Consider the following 19,582-nt stretch of genomic DNA (forward strand, 5'->3'; position numbering starts at 1 on the left):
ATTCATGCAGTTGCTTTAGCATTATCCATAAAAAAGGAGGAGGTGTCCACTTAGTACAACCACATCATGTAAAACTTTTTTATTTATTTTATATTTATATGATATGATTTAGACTAGAGTTCATGAAATATTAATTTTATTGTGAATATTTTGATAAAAATAAGTCAATAACTAAATGACATTCTGATATAGTTTTAAAATTTGCATATAGTGTGCCAATGGTCTTATAATTTTACATGGAAGAAATTTGTGTTTAGATTGATTTTAGTCCAAAAATTATATAATTTTTTTTTTTAATAGAGAAACAACTTATATAAATTTATGTTACTTTTAGTTAATAGTAACTCATTGAAGGTGTAAATTAAAACAATTTAGGAAGTTCATTGGTTTTTTTTTTTTTAATTTTTTTTTTTACAGTTTAATTTTGAACCACCCTAAATTATATAGGGAATTATGTAATTTACATATCATTTTGTAATAAATGATAGTCACCTGGTGAAAGAAGAATCCAGTCACTTCCTAAAGAGAGAAATAACCATTCGATGCAATCATGAGTGATAAGAATAAACTTCTATTTTCGGGTAATAAATGATTAAACAAACTTAGGGGAATGAGATTATCTTAAATATTAGGGTAAAAAACCATGTCTATGATGAATTGTGTACATCCAGCATAAATGCATCTTCATGCCTTGAGCTTGAAGAAAGACTTTTGTTGTCATTGTGTATAACCACACCATCTATTCCTTCAATGGAATTCCTTGAGTGGCTTTGCATCTCATCAATACTAGGTCTAGGTGAAGGGTCAAAAACGTTTGGATTGACTACAGCATGCACCCTTGATTCTTCTCTTTTGAAGTCATGTGAAGAGAGATCTTTTTGGTCAAAATGTTTTGCCATTTCAACTATTTTGGACCAAAAGGAGTTGCTAGTACTATAGTTGTCATTTGAAACTAGCCAGTGTGAGTAAATGAAGTTAAACACAAAAACCAAGAGTGAAACCATAGAAGTGATTTTTGTGATGAGGAAGAGGCCCCTGAAGCTGTCCTTGCCAAGACTATGACTATATGAAGAGATTATGGTGCTTTGACCTTCACAGGCAATTTGACTTGAAAAGTACTTCTTCTCAATAGCTTCAATTTTATCTTTATCTTGAGTGACATTAAAAATTGCCTTTGAAATGTAAGGGACTAAAGGAGATTGTTGTCGGAAGGCCTGAAGAAACATTTAAAAAAAATATAGCATTTTGTAAATAAAAATAAATAGAATAGTCGATTTCATATGAATTACTATATGAATTACATATTTATTAAACATAAGAATTAGTTATGAAGCATGATGAGAATGACGAAGAATAAATAATAAAGGGCATTATTGAAGAAGTAGTTGGTGTTATTGCATTCTTAAAATAAAAAGAAACTCAGGTGGGTTTTCTTTAGATTAAATTACAGTTTTGATCTGAAAAGTGTTGGTCCTTTTGGATTGTTTTAATTTTGAGAATTTTCATTTTGGTCCACCAAATTTGATTCAATTTTCAAAATGATCATTCAATTCATGTTTGTGACTAATTTGGCCATTAAGAAAGAAAAACCAAAGGAACCAACATTGTTTTGTTAGCAAGGGCAATGTTGGTCACTATTTTAAAAACAAAATAAAAAACATTTTGACAATGAAATCAAAATAAAACCATCCCAAATTTTAAGACTTAGAAGGGTACTTTAGCCCTTTTTTTTGGGGGGGGGGGGTGGGGGTGGGGAAGGAGTGGAGAGAGACTCACAAAGCCAAGTCCATCAGTTTTGTAGATGGGTCCAACCATGGTATACTTAGAGCAATACTTTGCAAGGAACAACGTCAAATAGGGAATTTCATCAAAAATAACTGCAACCCCACCATAGTGGGTTCCATTTGACAGTGCTTCGTGGTACTCCTCATGGGTTTCAAATGGCTTCAACTTGGACTCATGGAAACCTAATTGTTTTATTAGAATCCCTTTAACAAAGGAATTCTTTTGATATCCAACAAAATAACCATTCTTTTTAATCTCTTTAACATCAGCAAATGTAGGCTGCAATCTCTGTACTGTCAACATTGAGGTTAAGCTTGTGGTATAACTTTGAGTCAGGATGAGTACCACGAAAATCCATATGATTAGCACAAATCTTGACCAATTATTTACGACTTTCTCCCCTATAGGCACCATTAAATTATTATTAATATACACATGCATAATGAATATCTATGTTTTGAATTGAAACTAACTACAAAGGGAGAATAAAATCTTGGAAAAAAATGCACAAAATTTATCATGGTTTTCTTGTCAAACACAGAAAGCCCTTTAGGTCATGAGTGTAACACTTAAGCCTATGTGGTATTATTTATACTAGCTGCGAACCCGCGCATTGCGCGTGATAATTATTTTTATGGTAATTTTATTAAAAAAAATTACAATTTAAACTAATCTAATAATGAGTAATGTATTTCGTAGTTATATTTTTATTTATTACAGGAACAATCATAAATGTAATATAGGAACAATCCAAAACACCAAAAAAATGTAAACTAAAAAGAAAATTAATAAATGTAAACTAAAAAAAATTAATAAAACTTAAAAATGATTAATTGAACCAATATTAGGATAATTTTTTTTTTTTGTTAATCTGTTAAGGTTACTTTCTTTGTAGAAATTATAATTTTGGCCGCCCAAAACATATTATCAAATAAACAATTATTAGCAAAATCTAAGAATTAAATTTCTATACATGCATTGTTATAAAATAATAATAATAATAATAAAATTGCAAAAGTTAAAATTTGTCACCTATCCGATTATTTTCGTTTAGCTAACCTTTACCTTTCTTTAAATAAATGGCATTATAGAGTACTTCTAATACAACTATTAAGAGTATTTTGTCCACCACAAAGGATTAGAAAATAAACAAAAATTAGTAAAATCTCATAGTTTAACATCTAAATTGAACACTATAACAGAATAAATACCAAATTATCCAAATCATGCTATGTAATAGAATAATATTATATTTTTATATGCTATATTTAATTCTTTAGAACGTAATAGGATAACATTTAACAATCAAAGAGAGAAAAAAAAACAAAAAAAACAAAAAAAAAAAAAAAAAAAAAAAAAACAACAACAACAACAATTTAAAAAACAAAACTAAATCACAATTTAAAAAACAAAACAAAATTGCTTTAACCCAAAATAGAGTTTTAAATAATATAAAAAATTATAAACCTAAAGTAGAGATGCAAGAAAAATAAAAAAATCCACCAAAAAATTTAGAGAGAGAGAGAGAGAGAGAGAGAGAGAGGGAACCTTTTTTTTTTTTTTGTGAGGGAAAATTATGCATAGAATAGAAGAGATAGTGACAAATTTATAGTAAGAGGGTGTGAATAAGAAGAGACAAAAATAAAGGAAGATGAAGGGAAAGAGGAAGAATGATATTAATGTAGAGGGTAGTGGGGAGATGAAAAGGTAAGGGAGAGAGAAAGGTTGGAGAAGTGAAAATATTAAAAAAATAAATGTTAAAAACAATTATAAGAAAATTGGAAATATATATATATATATATATATATTTTTCCTTTAAGCTGAAAAGGCTCACACAAAATCCTAAAACGGAACTGAAAAGGTTTTGAGTTGGGCTTGATAGTAGAACTAAACAAATAAGAGGTGGGTTGGATTAATTATACAGATTTATTATAGGGTGATAATGGAGGTAAATAACTAAGTAATGGGCTGGATTTATTATAGAGTGATAGTGGAAGTAAATAAATAAGTAGTGAGCTGTATTTATAGAGCTAAAAATTGTAAAAACCATTTTAAAATTGTAGGACAAATTATAATTTAAAAAAGAAAAGAAAAAAAAGAATGACGTAGCAGCTGATGTGGCACAATGTAAAAGCAGCAGTATTAAACGCTACGCTTCAGCTTTTAGTAATATATAGATGTGTAAATTGTTAATTGTGTAACTCTTAATCCCCTTGAACTTTTTGAGTGTACCATAAAAACCTCATGAGGTTTTTTAGTGTAACTCAAAACCATCATTTAGTATTATTTTATGTGAAATGCATTTCTAAATATGGACATGTGGGGCTAAGAATTACATTTGAAATTTTAGGGGCTTTCCTGTTTTGCGAAGAAGCCAAATGAAGGATTTTATATACTTTTCCCTAAGTTCTCTCTATAGGGTTGAAGAAAACTTACTATGAGCAAAGGCAAGTGTTGAGAAGGAGAATCAGAAAATCAAGCCAAGTTGTTGCTTTGGAGGGCCTCTAAACTCAGTGTTTACACGATGTTCAAGAACCCATACTACAAAACCTGTAAAAATGAATGCTGCACCAGTTGTTAACCACAAATTCAAGCTCAGTGGCTTTAAGAAAATCCACAAGTTTTTGCTTTCATCATCTTTCACCAAAACTACCATTGACAATCCTGATTCTGTATATGGCAAAGTGAAATCAACATACAAGGAGCGATTAGCTAGGATTGTTATGTCTCCATTAACTGTGTCGTACTTCTACATTGAGAGAGAAAGAGAGAGAGATAATTACGGATTGATGGACTTTGAAAAAAGTTCAATGAAGTAACTAACTAACACCATCTAAAGTGAATAAAAATTTTATGTCTTATTTTGAGGGTTTTACATTATACTCCATCAATCAAAATCTAGAACATGTCATTTTGTTTTCTTTATAAAGTAACTGTCATTTAAAATAGAAAAAAAATTAGATACATATGACATATTACCGTTGGTGGAGTATGAAGTAGAACACTCAAGGTAGAACATAGGATTTTTATTTACCTAGAGTCAAAAAGAAAATCATAAAAAATAAAAAAAAATAAAAAAAAAAACCCACCTGAATTTTAATTTGGTAAAGAAGTTCATCGTATGTCCCATTACTCTGCTTATCTTTATTCATGTAGGGTATAAATTCATGAGGAAGGGGAAAGGGTAATGCATGTTGTACAGCAAGGAACACATCAATAGAGAACCCTGATATGATAGGCTTATCATTAGGAGAATCCCATTCTACTTTCAAGAATTCTTCAAAACTTTTTTTCACTGGAACCCCAATCCTTAACTTTGTAGGCTGATCTGTTGTGTATCCTGGCCAGATCAGTGGTTTAAGTCTCTCCTTTGAAGTTGAGTTTGCCTCTTCACCATTATCATTCAAATCTTTTGAAAACCCTCTCTGCCGAGTCCAATATCCAATAATAATCTCAGTTTTTCCTATTATATTGAACAGTTCAAAGGCTGGAGGCTCTAGCTGTCCCTTAACCAAATGAAAATTCCCACTTAGGCCTTGAAATTTAGCAGTTACAATTGTATTGTGAAGCCTTGTACCCATTTCAAAAATGCCTAAGGCTGCAAGATCAACATTACTGTCACTATCATTTTTCTTCAAGAAGCTAGAATGAACTATGCCAGCCTTCTCCACCGCCATAGCCAATGCCCAAACTGTATCATATGCGCATAATCCAAATAGGTTAAAGCTAGTAGTACTCTTGGTTTTTGTTTTGATTGAGGTTAAATTTCTCTTCCATTTTCTTTCGAAATCTTCAAGACGTTTAGATGGGGGTAAGTATATGGCCTTATTCCTACTACACCTTGCATTGAGTCCATGACCTTTGAGCTTATAGGAACTAGCAAAGATGATAACCCTGCTGTGAGGATCCATGCATACCCTTCGCTCATCATTTCTGCATTCTTTGCAAGTACAAAAAAGTTTTGAGCCAAGTGAAACAGTCGTGCACAAGGAATATTCTTGTATAATTTTCCTTTAACTTGTTGAGCTCTTTAATGATTTCAGTATTATTAGAAGATGGAGGAATGACACTTCTATAAGGCACCCGAGTGTCAATCTCTTGTAAAGGGTCCATTAAATAGGGAATTAAACCATTTCCATACTCTGTGTCTTCATAAATAAGGACAATCTCCCGCCAACCAAAGGTCTTAACAATGTCTGCTATGGCTTTAACCTGTGCAGAGTCATCTTGGGTTGTACGTATGAAAAATGGGTTCTGGGATGGAGAAAGTGAGGGGCTTGTTGCTGAAAAGGAAATGATGGGAACCTGAGCTTTGCGGCCAAGTTCTATCACAAACCTTGCTTGTGCTGACTTTTGAGGTCCTATAATGGCCTGCACTTCTTCATTCTTCATTAAATCTAATGCTGGATTTCATTTCAACAGTGAATGACTTAGAAAATGGAAATTTACTGGCAATATTCAATAACAATGACAACAAAAACAATTAACAAAACCATGATAATAAACTTTATTATAACTTGTTGGAACCATATATGTTGTGCACCACCATGTTTGAATATGATCAACAGTCCCTCCATCCATGAAGCTTATCACTGCTACAAAACTGATACTTTTCAATATGTCAGGAATTGTTTGTAAAATGGTGAAGGTGCAAAATCAAAAAGCTCATATTAATTTTCAACTTAAACTGAACCAGACTGCACATTCAGAAGTTTGTTAGTATGTAGAGAAACAAAATTCCCCTAAATATTGGAAGTGCGTTTGAATGTGCTTTGCTGATCACTTATTTCCATTGACAAGATCCTAATATTAAAAATGTTATTAATATGTTACACTTTGGCCTTGTAGGCCACACTATCCTAGTATACTATATAATGTAGCACTTCTCCTCGCATTTTGGATGAATCATCATCATGTTATTCCAAAACCAAGTTTTAACGTACCTGCAGACGCAGCAGCAATGATATCATCCCCAGAATCCTTTGTGAAGAAAGCGAGTCTTGTGCGATAGTTATCATTCACTGCATAAAAGTCGGAGAGAGCCATGGACATGTACCTCTCTCCTATTCTTCCCACTTGGGACTTCAAATCAAGAACTACGCCTATTGGAATCACCTCCTTTGCCATCAATGGCTCATGACCCCAGAGGCTGAGGCTGAGCAAGAGAAAGGATAGGAATTTAGAGAGGAGGCGCTTCTGCTTTGCCATTTGCAAATTGTTAGCTAGAGGGGACTACACGTTAGCTGTTTAGTTTTAGGCAGCTGACATTTGACATTTGGGTTGCCTCAGATCACTATTGCCAGAGGGACACATCACACACGAGTCAAATAAGTACAGTTGGTCCTCCCACAAGAATTTTAATAACTGTCAAATTCCAATCTTCAATCTGAAATTGTCAATGCCTCAACAGCCCTTGCATCCATTTAATTAGTATATTATTAGTCTTTGTATTTTTTTGGATGAGAAGATTGTTCAGATCATCTTATTCATTGAAAAGTATTTACATCTCTATTCACAAGACTAGTAATTGAGGGTGGGCAAAGCTCCAACCTTGTTGGGGGATCACAATTAAACTATTTGTGACTGTTTTAAAATCAGGTCTGCGGGGTGCAATGTTGATTACTATAAAATATTTGAGTGTGTCTCCTTTATCACTAATTGGTTTTGTAAGGTTGAATTTAATCAACCATGTGTTGGCTTTATTCCATGACAAATTTGCTTGTAATATAGCACTTAGAAACCTTGTATTTAGGTGGGAATCATGTAAGGGTAGTGTGTGAGAGAGTGTGAAGAAATGCTCAAGACAGTGCAGTGAAGCAGAGACTCGCGGCTAGGACTCGCGGGTGGCTCGCGGCTTGCAAGCCGCCAAAAGTTGCTCACGTGCAGAGCATGCAGGGGAGCTGAACAGTCACGCCACCTGGAGCACTACACGACAAAAATCCAGACTGGCCATTAAGTTAGCTCGCGACTTGAACTCGCGACTCAGTCAAGTCGCGAGGTCAAGTCGCCAGCCAGCCCTGTTTTTGGAAAAACTGACTCTTCGTATTCCATTCTCACACCAGTATAAATACCCCTCATTCCCACAAGATATGGATGGCTATTCAGAAAGAAAAACCCTAAGAGAGGTTTCTTCAAAACACCCAATTAGAAAGAGCTACTCATTCTTACAGAGAAACCTTTGTAGTCTCTTCTCATTCCCTCTCTCATTGTCATACCTATTGAGAGGAGATTTCTATCCAAACACTACCCACACCAATTTAGAGTGTTGAGTGTTTTTGGAGTTTTTGGAAGTATTGGAAGATGCCAAGGATGGCGGATGCTACAGTCTAGTAGCGGAATCCGGTAAGCTAGAAAAGAAAAAGGTTCGGCGCAACCTCATTGGAGCAAGAAGCTTGGAGGGCTTAGGTGCACTGGGTAGATTAGGCTTGGAGGGTCTATTGCTGTCCATGTATCCCAACTGTATTTTCTAGTGGATTGTTTACCGCTTGGAGGGCGGCGGAGAGGTTTTACGCCGAGAGTTTCGGTTTCCTCTTCGATAACACATCGTGTGTTGTCCTTGTGTTTGCATCTCTCTTCCCTTTATCTTTGCCTTTTATTTTCTGCTGTGAATGTGTTTTTAATTGGCTTAGATTGTTTACCAATTCTGTATTAAGCTTTTGTTCATGTTCCGCACATTAATTGTTTGATATAAAGCTTGTTTTGGTAATTTGTATATTGGGGGTCTAAACGTTCAAGGGTGTTTATACACGTTTTTGAACTTTCAGGTTTTAAGGAAAAGTGGCACAGTTCACAGTCTGACCATCCGCACTATATCCTGAGAAATAGAAAAAGAATCAACTGCTAAAGCTCTGGCAAAAAGCTTAAGTTTAGAATCCTAGCCCCCGAAAAAGAAATGTTTGAGAAAAATCTGACCTCAACAAATTTCCAAACTGGGAAAAATCATACTGAAGGAAGGTCCTCCACCAGGGGAATACGTACACTTCCAGCACTCTCAATGTAGCAGCAAGGACAGCTCGCATTTTGCCAATATTTCCCACTGGAACAGCATTGCATTTGTGGGGATGATGTTACATGAGCTTACAAATGAAAGTTCAAACTTTGGGGGAAAATAAAAAGCTTTGTCCCCTATTAGATTTCACCATATATATGAAGCATTTCAAGGAACACCAACTTGCAACAGGGAGCAGAGCAGGGAGGAAATAAAAACAAATTTCGTCTCAGCCGAAGCGAGCTAGACCCCTTATTATTTAGTTAATGAATAGAAAACTACAATAGACAAGTGGTCTCAACTCATTTATTAACTCTCAATTAACTGAAGGCTTAGTAATGAGTTTATTTGTCAAGCCTATATCATGCTTATTACCAAGCCCATAAATGCGCTTAAGCTTGGCTTGATTCTTGTTGGTCTTATGCCATTCTTGAAATTAAGGGGTTTTTTTGGGAAGGAGAAAGAGACTCACAAAGGCCAATCCATCAGTTTTGTAGGTCAGTCCAACCACAGTATACCTAGAGCAATACTTTGTAAGGAAGAGCTTGATATAAGGGATTTCACCAAAAACAGCTGCAACTCCACCATTGAGGATTCCTTTTGACAGTGCTTCATGATACTCCTCAGGTGTCTCATATGGCTTCAACTTGGACTCATCAAAATCTAACTATTTCATTAGAAGCCCCTTAACGAATGAACCCTTTTGATATCCAACCAAAGTGTGCACACACATCAATCAGCTTTATAGGATAAGCAGTTCACTTTCTAATCAGTAATTAGAACAAGGGTGATGTTAGGAATACTAGAAATTCTATTATATAGAGTTTATAAAATTATGTTTTATCAATCACAAAAATAATTCAAACATTTATTTATTAGGTATTTTAAGGCCCAGTAATTGTATTCATAGTTACGTCAGTTTGGAGGTTTTATGTAAAAGTTGTAGTTGTTTTAGCACTATCCATTAAAAAAAAAAAGTGTATGTCCACTTAGTACAACCACATCATGTAAAACATTTTTTTGTTGTATATTATATTATATTATATGATTTAGACTAGAGTTCATATATAATATTAATTTTATTGTGATTATTTTGTTAACAATAAGTCAATAACTAAATGACTTTCTGATACAGTTTTTTTTTTAATAGGATTTGATATAGTTTCAAAATTCGCATATAGTGTGCTAAAGGTCTTATAATTTTACATGGAAGAAATTTGTGTTTAGATTGATTTTAGTCCAAAACTTATATAATTATTATTTTTTAGAGAGAAACAACTTATATAAATTTATGTTACTTTTGAGGGTGTAAATTAAAAAAATTTAGGAAGTTCATAGTTTTAATAAAACTTTTTAATATTTACAGATTAGTTTTGAACCACCCTAAATTATATAGGGAATTATGTAATTTCACTAATTTTTAATAAATGACAATCACTTGTGAAAGAAGAATGTAGTCACTTCCTATAGAGAGAAATAGCTTCCTATTGAGAAAAATAACCATTCGATGCAATCATGACTGATAAGACTAAACTTCTATTTTTGGGTAATAAACAAACTTATGGGAATGAGATCATCTTAAACAAACCATGTCTATGATGAATTGGGTACATCCGGCATAGATGCATCACCATGCCTTGAACTTGAAGAGAGACTTCCGTTGTCATCGTGTATAACCACATCCAATGTTCCTTCAACTGAATTCCTTGAGTGGATTTGCATATCATCAATACTAGGAGAAGGTTCAAAAACGCTGGGACTTGCTACATGTACCCTTGATTCTTCTCTCTGAAATGTTTGTGGATCTTTCTTGTCAAAATGTTTTGCCATTTCAACCAATTTGGACCAACAAGAGTTGGCAGGATTGTTGTTGCTCAAGGTAGACCAATGTGAGTAAAAGAAGTTAAAAACATAAACCAAGAGTGAGACCACGGAAGCGATTCCTGCGATGAGGAAAAGGCCCCTGAAGTTGTCCACCCCAAGACTAGGACCATGTGAAGAGATTGTGGCGCTTTGATCTTCACAAGTAGTTTGACTTCCAAAGTACTTCCACTCAATAGCTCCAATTTTATCTGTATCTTGAGTGACATTCAAGATTGCCCTCGAAATGTGAGGGACTAAAGGGGATCCTTGTCGGAAGGCCTGAAGAAACATGTTACAAAATTATAGCATTCTTTTAAAATAATGCTATGGCATTCTTAAAATTAAAAGAATAATTCGAGGTGGTTTGTTTGTTTGTTTTTTTTTTTTTTTTTGGAGAGAGAGAGAGAGAGACTCACAAAGCCAAATCCGTCAGTTTTGTAGGTGGGTCCAACCATAGTATACCTGGAACAATACTTTGCAAGGAAGATCTTGATATAGGGGATTTCATCAAAAATAGCTGCAACCCCACCATTGTGGGTTCCTTTTGACAATGCTTCATGATACTCCTCGGGGGACGAATATGGCTTCAACTGGGATTCGTGGAAATCTAATTGTTTAATTAGAAGCCCCTCAACAAAGGAATGATTTTGATATCCAACAAAATAACCATTATTTTTAATCTCTTTTACGTCAACAAATGCAGGCTGCAATCTCTGTACTATTAATATTGAGGTTAGGCTTGCCGTATAACTTTGAGTCAGGATGAGTACAACAAAAATCCATATGATTAGCACAAATCTTGACCAATTGTTTACCACTTTCTCCCCTACAAGTAGCATAAATTATTTTTAATATTAACATGCATAATGAATATCCATGTTTTGAATTCAAACAAACCACAAAAGGAAAGAATAGAATTTTTGGAAAAAATACACAAAACCGTATGTGATTTCTATGTAAATAAAAATCCCCTTGAGGTTTTGAGTATGACACTTAATCCTTGTTAATATTGCTTTGTGTGTAAACCATTAATTGGCTAATATCAAAACCCCACTTTGGTAATGCTTTATGTGAAAATGAATCCCTAAATTTGGACACATATCATCACATGAGTAACTCACTATTTAGTTTCATGGATGTTTAATGGTTTACACACAAAATAATACCATGTTGGGTTAAGTGTAACATTACAAATTTCCGGAGGTTTTTATGCTTTGCAAAGATATCACAACGGGGTTTTATATACTTCTTCCTAATATCTTGTAGAGGGTTGAAGAAAATTTACTGTGAGCGAAGGCAACTGTTGAGAAGGAGAACCAAAAAATCAAGCCAAGTTGTTGATTTGGAGGACCTCTAAACTCAGTGTTTACACGGTGTTCAAGAACCCATATTACCAAACCTGTAAAGATGAATGCTGCACCAGTTGTTAACCATAGATTAATGCTTAACGGCTTTAAGAAAATCCACAAGTTTTTGCTCTTATCATCTTTCACCAAAACCACCATCGACATGCCTGATTCTGTATAAGGCAAAGTGAAATCAACATATAAGGAGCGATTAGCAACAATTGTTGTGTCTCCAACAACCGCATCGTAAACCTGCATTTAGAGAGAGAATTATGAATTGATGGACTTTAAGAAACGTTAAATGAGGTAACTAATTGACACCCACCTAAAGTGAATAAAATTCTTATGTCCTACTTTGACTATTCTACGTTTTGCTTCACCAATCACAAGCCTAGCACATGTTTCCCCCTTTTCCTTTTTTCTTATAAAGTAACCAAAATTAAAAATTAAAAAAAAAAAAAATCAGCAGTATGACGTGTTGTAAAATTAAAAAAAAAAAAAGAAATCAAATATATTTAGATGATATATTGCAATTGATGGAGTATAAAATCAAATCCTTAAAGTGGAATAAAGAGTGAGTAATACTACAATCATAAAATTTTTTACAATATTTTTATAAATTGTTAGGGTGGCAAATTTTTAGTGGTTCTCATATGGGCCCATCACTTAATTTTTTTACTTATCAATAACCACTTACCACATCAGTAATTTGTAAAAAAGTTTATAACTTAACATTTTCCCATAAAAGGATTTTATTCACCTAGAGGCATCTGCAAGAAGAAAAACTTTTGGAGAAAAAAACTCACCTGGTTTGTAATTTGATAAAGAAGTTTATCGTATGTCCCATTAATTTGCCTATCCTTATTCATGTAGGGAAAAAATTCATGAGGGAGGGGAAAAGGTAATGCTTCTTGTACAGCATGGAACACATCAATGGAGAACCCCGATATGCTTGGCTTATCATCGGTAGGAGAATGCCATTCCACATTTACGAATTCCTTAAAACCAGATGTCACTGGAACCCCAATCCTTAACTTTGGCGGCTGCTCTGTTGTGTCTCCTGGCCAGATAGGTTGTTTAAGTTTGTCCTTTGATGTTGAGTATGCCCTTTCACTAGTGCCGTTCAAATCTTTTGAAAATCCTCTTTGTCGGGTCCAATATCCGATAATCCTCTCAGTTTTTCCTATCACATTGAATAGTTCAAAGGTTGAAGGCTCTAACTGCCCCTTAACCAAATGAAAATTCCCGCTTAGGCCTTCAAATGTAGTACTTAGAATTGTATCGCGAAGCCTTGTACCCATTTCAAAAATGCCTAAAGGTGCAAGATCAACATTATTGTTGCTAGTATTTTGCTTCAAGAAGGTAGAATGCACCATGCTAGCCTTTTCTACTGCCATAGCCAATGCCCAGGTTGTATCGTATGCCCATAATCCAAAAAAGTTTAAGCTAGTAATACTTTTGCTCTTTGTTCTAATTGAGGTTAAATTTCTCTTCCATTTCCTTTCAAAATCTTCAATTTGTTTAGATGGGGGTAAGTATGGCCTGATTCCCAATACACCTTGCATTGAGTCCATGACCTTTGAGCTCATAGGATCTAGCAATGTTGATAGCCCTTCTGTGAGGATCCATGCATACCCTTCACTCATCATCCCTGCATTGTTTGCAAGTGCGAAGAGTTTGGAGCCAAGTGAAGCTGTCATGTGAACAAGGAATATTCTTGTTTGATTTGCCTTTAACTTGTTAAGCTCTTCACTGATTTCAGTATTATTAGAAGATGGATGAATTTCACTTCTGTAAGAAACCCGAGTGTCAATCTCTTGTAAAGCATCCAACATATATGGAATTATGCCATTGCCATAATCTGTGTCTTCATAAATGAGGACAATTTCCCACCAACCAAAGGCCTTAACAATGTCTACTATGGCTTTAACTTGTGCGGAGTCATCATGTGTTGTACGTATGAAAAACGGGTTTTGGGATGGAGAAAGAGAGGGACTTGTGGCTGAGAAGGAAATGATGGGAACCTGAGCTTTGCGGCCAAGTTCTATCACAAACCTAGCTTGTGCGGAGCTTTGAGGTCCTATAATGGCCTGCACTTCTTTATTCTTCATTAAATCCAATGCTGGATATCATTTTAACAGTGAAATGAATGACTTAGAAAGTGGAAAATTTACTTTGCAATGTTTAATAACAAAAATTGATACTTTACGATATGCCAACATATGTCTGTAAAAAGGTGAAGGTGCAAAATCAAAATGTTGATAAATTCTGAACTTCAATTGTATCAGACTACATGATGAGAAGTTTGTATATTAAGAGTTAAGACATGGAGCACAATTCCCCATGGGCATCCTTTAAATTAAACTTGAGATATGCAGCAATTCAAAAGTTCCTAGTAATAAGTTGAATAAAAATCCTGTATCCCACTCTGCATGTGAGTATTCCGCTTCATGCTTCATTAACTGTAAATAAACCAAATGTTTGATTTTTTTTTTTTTTTCCATTTAAAATTTGGTCATTTTATAAGGGAAAATAAATTGTGTGGTAGGTTATGATTAGTGAAAAATAAAGTAGAACACTAAGAGTGGACATTAGTCCTTTTTCTTTTTACATGCTTTAGTGGGGTCGATTGTACCATCTAAGACTCCCAAATGGAAGTAGGCTCACAAATTGTAAACAGTAGGATTGTTTCTTTGACTGTAGGAGTATTACTTAAGCCCCAAATATTAGCATCCCACCCCCCAAAAAAAAAGAAAAGAAAGAAAGAAAGAAAGAAAGAAGGAAAGAAAGAACTCTATCTGGCTTGAGGAGTAGAAAAGGAAAATGAATTTTTTTTTTTTTGGCTCGTGGGATGTGCTCTAAGTCTTGCCTCTTCTTTTTCTTTAGGTGGGAGATTTAGAGTGTAGAACATATAATCCCCACTATGAATGGCAACGAGGTGGTTATGGGATGAGTTTTCTATTCCCCACCCTTGGTTGTCACTTTGGATAAGTTTTTTTTTGGTCCAATCCTAGCAAGCATCTGTGTGTGCCTACCTTGCCCCATCCCACTCTATTTTTTTTGTTTTATAATTTATTAAAATTTGATTTAAAATATATTATTCATTAAACTAAAAATCATTAGACATAAAAAAATAAAATCAAATACTAACATTACAAAACCTTTTAGAAGCATAACAATGCAATAATGTAAGTATTTAAAATAATAAAAATAATTCAAACATAACAATACATCAATTGAAATCTTAAACATAAAAATATAAATTCAATAATACAACAACAAAAGATTTTATAAGTCTGAGTTTGAATGTTAAAGAACATATATATAAGGGCACTCTTTCCCCCAAACCCACCCTGTAGAATGCATGTTTTTAATGTGATTTGTTGGTTTATTTTCGTTAATTTTTTTAGTATTGTTTAAAGTTAAAAGAGTTAGGGTTTTTTTTATTAATTTTTTTTTTGGAAGGATTCGTTGCATCTCATGTGGCATAAAAAATAATATTTTAATATTAACGTTAGCCAAATAAGCTTTTTCCATCAATAACTTAATGGGAGGGACTATTTTGACACATTATCAAAAGATTAGCGACTAATATGACATATTTTGACACAGACCCAGTATTAGGGATCAAAATAGTAATTAGCCCTACATTATATAAATCAGTTTCTATTACTTTACACCATAGTTATGAATAGCTATAAATTCCATTCCATTCCACCCGAAACGGTCGAAATCTTCCATTCCAGTTAGTTAACATGTACAATCAAGGTTTTGAAAACTGAATTGGATTGGCCAGTTTAATCGAAAACTGTATCATATTCTAAAAAACTGAAAATATGTGGTTCAACCGGAGAAACTGCAAATCAGGCTGATTCGACTGGTTATGGAATGGTTCAGATTATTGTCAAATATAGTCGTTTTTTGGAAAATTCAGTTGCCTCACCTCTGAACTGCACACTTCGGAAGTTATTTTCTGCCATATATTCCTTCAGGTTGATGAAATGACAAAGAACAACCCATTGATTCTTCCTTGTAGCAGAGGAAGATCAGATAATAATAATAATAATAATAATAATAATAATAATAATAATAATAATAATAATAAATAAATAAAAAATATAAGTCTACAACAATGAGAGAGAGAGAGAGATTTGATGACAATGAAATCTCAAAATCCAAACAGTCACAGAGAATCCTTACATAAAACGTTCCTCTTTTCTTAAAGAAATGATATCTAGGCCTACAACCTTCATCATTGAAGAAATGATCCCCAAGGCAGCAAGCACCATTTCAGTATTTTACCATATTTATTTGTACTATAAAGTATAGATAATAAGTTCATCGCAAAAAAAAAAAAAAAAAAAAAAAAAAAAAAAAAAGTTGGTCTGTTGGTGGTAGGCTGGTAGCCGATCAAAGACAATAGTGGGGGGCATATGGGTTAGGTGAGGATATTCCTCGTTTCATTTTGCTTTTGGTTGTAGAATTTTTCTATTAATGTATAGTGATTCATTTTTTTTTTTTTTTTTTTTTTTTAGGAAAATGTATAGTGATTCCTAGTTGCCAGTTGTTGGCCATTCCACACAACAAATATTTAGCACGAATTTTACAGATGGCATAAATAAAAACCACAAACATAATAATAAATTCAAGGAAAATGTTATAGTTACTACAAGTTGTATGTATAAAGTTTACAAATTAATATGACAATTCTCTGATAAAAAATTAATATGAGAATAAATGTGATTGGTAGGCTTCAATCGATTTAAAATTATTATTTGAATGGCCACTTTATAATTAATTACACATTAGTTTGTTAGCCTAATATAATAAATTTGCAGTACCTGTAAACTATAGCACTACTCTAAATTTAATAGATGGCTATATATATATATATACTCATACATACACACACTCAGTATATAATTATAAATATCTAAATAATTATATATTAACTAAATAGTCATATATTATATAAGTAATAAATATACATAATAATTAATATATAAACTAAATGAACAAATATAAATAAAATTAATATAAACTTGTTCTATGCTAATTCATTTGTTATATATTTTTTTTATCTAAATATTATTAGTTATTTTTCAATAATCTTTTAAAAAACTAAATATTATTAGTTATAAAATTATTGTATATTTTTATAATTTTAAAATTATTAATTAATTATTTATGATATAACCGGTTTGACCATCAATTTGACTCTGATTAGACTAGAGAACCGAGAACCACTCCCTATTTTGGTTCTTTGACTTGTCCAATTAAATTTTTAAAAGCATGGTACCAATTACCCTCTATTTCATCTTGTTTTAAATTTCAGCACATGCTAATCCATTCCACTATAGTAACAATTATTTCCACTAAATTTAGTCTGATATGGTGATTTTAGCTAGTATGTAAATGAATCATTTTATGTATATATAAATATATATATATATATACATATTGTAAGGACTCGATTTGTAACGACCCAAAATGATACTGGGTTCGCACGTAAATAAACCCAAACAATATAATTTGTAGAGCGTGGGTATTAAGAGCTAGATTAACTTTTCTGGAATGAAAAGATTCACCCTCACGTATATTGAAGGCAGAGCTGGCACAACAATCGATTCTTTTCTGGTAATCGATACAGTTCTTTTGCTTTTCACGTTCTTCTTGCTCAGTCTATGCTTCTTTCTTTCTCTTATGTTCCGATCCTCCTTTTGCATGTTCTTCTTTCAGTTTATATACCTCCCTCTGTGTTCCATCCTCACCATACACGTGTAGGTTGGGTTCGGGGGATTTCTTTTTGTCCCATCTAGCACCTCCTGGAACTTCCTATGGGCAGCTGTAAGGCTGCCTCCTTACTGTTCAGGTATCACCTCCACATTAATGCGGCCAGAGAGTTGGTTGAGAGGTAATTAATGTGGAGGCAGCTGTAGTTATAGATATTTGTTTGCCTTTTCTTGCTTACCCTTGGTCTGTTATCCCATCTTCAATGATGACATAATTCCGAGGTCCGGTTGTAACAAGACCACGTCCTGTTCGTCCTCGGACACATACTGCTGAGGAGTATGGCGTCCTCGGACGAATACAGAACTCTACTTTCGTGATATTGACTACCACCCCCCCTCGGTAATTACCCTTATGACCTGACTTGGCCTCCTCGAACGGATATGCATCCTCGGATGGGCCACAGGCCCAACGATCCTGACCTTAATGGGCCTGTTGATTGACTGGCCCCCACACATATATATATATATATATATTTCTAAAAACTCTTTTTTTTTTGTATTATTATTACTTTAATCACATATGAGATTTTTTTTTTTTTTCTTCATCAATTTTTTTAATTACTCATATATGACATATTATATTATGTAATAATGATTTTGAGAATGTACAATATATGATTTTGAATCAATAGTTTGATATAGTATAATATTATGTGATGTAGATCTAAGTATATAAATGCCTACTTGAAAATATATCTTGGATATATATGTAAAAAATATATATATAAAATCAGGTCTTCCAAAGGTTCTTTAGATAAACTTGAATACAAAAATTTAATTAGCAATTTTGTATCTAGAAAAACAAGAGTAAGACACAAGAAACATATATTTTAAGTAAAATATATATATATATATATATATTTTTTTTAATATTTAAATATATAAAAAAAGTTCATTGTTGCATTATTGAACCTCAAAATGCATAGAGCTGGCTTTAATAGAAAAATTATGTTTCTCTTGACAAGATACTAACATTAGAAATGTTATTACCATGCTATATCTTTCATTCAAGAAAAAAGAAAAAGAAAAAGAAAAAGAAATGTTATTACCATGCAACAGTTTCAGCCTTGGAGGCCACACTATCCTAATATGCCATGTAATGTAAAACTTTCCTGACTCTTTGGATGAATTATATAGAAAAAATTTAGTACCACAAATTAATTCGATCACAACTTCTTGCCACAACTATAATGTAATAGTGTGAGTGGTAGAGAAAAAATGATGAGTCCATATATAAGTGATAGACAACTATTTACAGTTTGCCAAATTAAAGTTGTGACAAAGAAACTGTGAAATAGTTTGTGTCCCTAAAACAACTTGAATTATATATATTGTGTCGTCAAGAAATTTTTATTTTAAACAAAAACACATCTCCAGTGGCATTTCATAAGGTACCTGTAGACGCTGCAGTAATGACATCATCCCCAGAATCCTTTGCGAAGAGAGTGAGTCTGGTGCGATAGTTATGATTCACTGCATAAAAGTCAGAGCGAGCCATGGACATGTAGCTCTCTGCCACCCTTCCCACGAGGGACTTCAAATCAAGAACCACGCCTACTGGTATGACCTCCTTTGCCAACACTAAAGGCTCATGACCCCAGAGGCAGAGGGAGAGAGAGAGGGTGAGTAAGAGAAATGATAGGAAAGAGAACAGGTGCTTCTGGTTTGCCATTGTCAATGTTTAACTGAGATCAAGCTAACCTTGCCAAATGCTAACTAGAGAAAGCAGAGGGTACTACACGTTAGTATTTTGCAAAGTAAAGGGGTCTACACGTTAAGTCGTTAACTTTTAATTGTTTGAATTGAGT

The 19,582-nt window shown here is 33.5% G+C and overlaps 1 protein-coding gene and 1 pseudogene across 1 annotated transcript; both read right to left on the reverse strand.

The window, feature by feature from the left end:
• Positions 1–647: 647 nt before the first annotated feature.
• On the reverse strand, positions 648–6,993 carry LOC115973952 (annotated as a pseudogene).
• A 1,579-nt stretch (positions 6,994–8,572) lies between these two features.
• On the reverse strand, positions 8,573–19,530 carry LOC115973953 (glutamate receptor 2.5-like). The gene is made up of 7 exons (XM_031094195.1): positions 19,170–19,530; positions 12,789–14,104; positions 11,922–12,234; positions 11,053–11,462; positions 10,385–10,915; positions 9,246–9,440; positions 8,573–8,599 (listed from the first exon to the last, which is right to left on the reverse strand). The coding sequence occupies exons 1-7, from the start codon at positions 19,444–19,446 to the stop codon at positions 8,573–8,575; spliced, it is 3,069 nt and encodes a 1,022-aa protein (XP_030950055.1). The 5' UTR covers positions 19,447–19,530.
• Between the last annotated feature and the right edge of the window lie 52 nt (positions 19,531–19,582).

The sequence above is a fragment of the Quercus lobata genome, chromosome 2 (genome assembly GCF_001633185.2).
Source record: "Quercus lobata isolate SW786 chromosome 2, ValleyOak3.0 Primary Assembly, whole genome shotgun sequence".
Classification (NCBI taxonomy): Eukaryota; Viridiplantae; Streptophyta; class Magnoliopsida; order Fagales; family Fagaceae; genus Quercus; species Quercus lobata.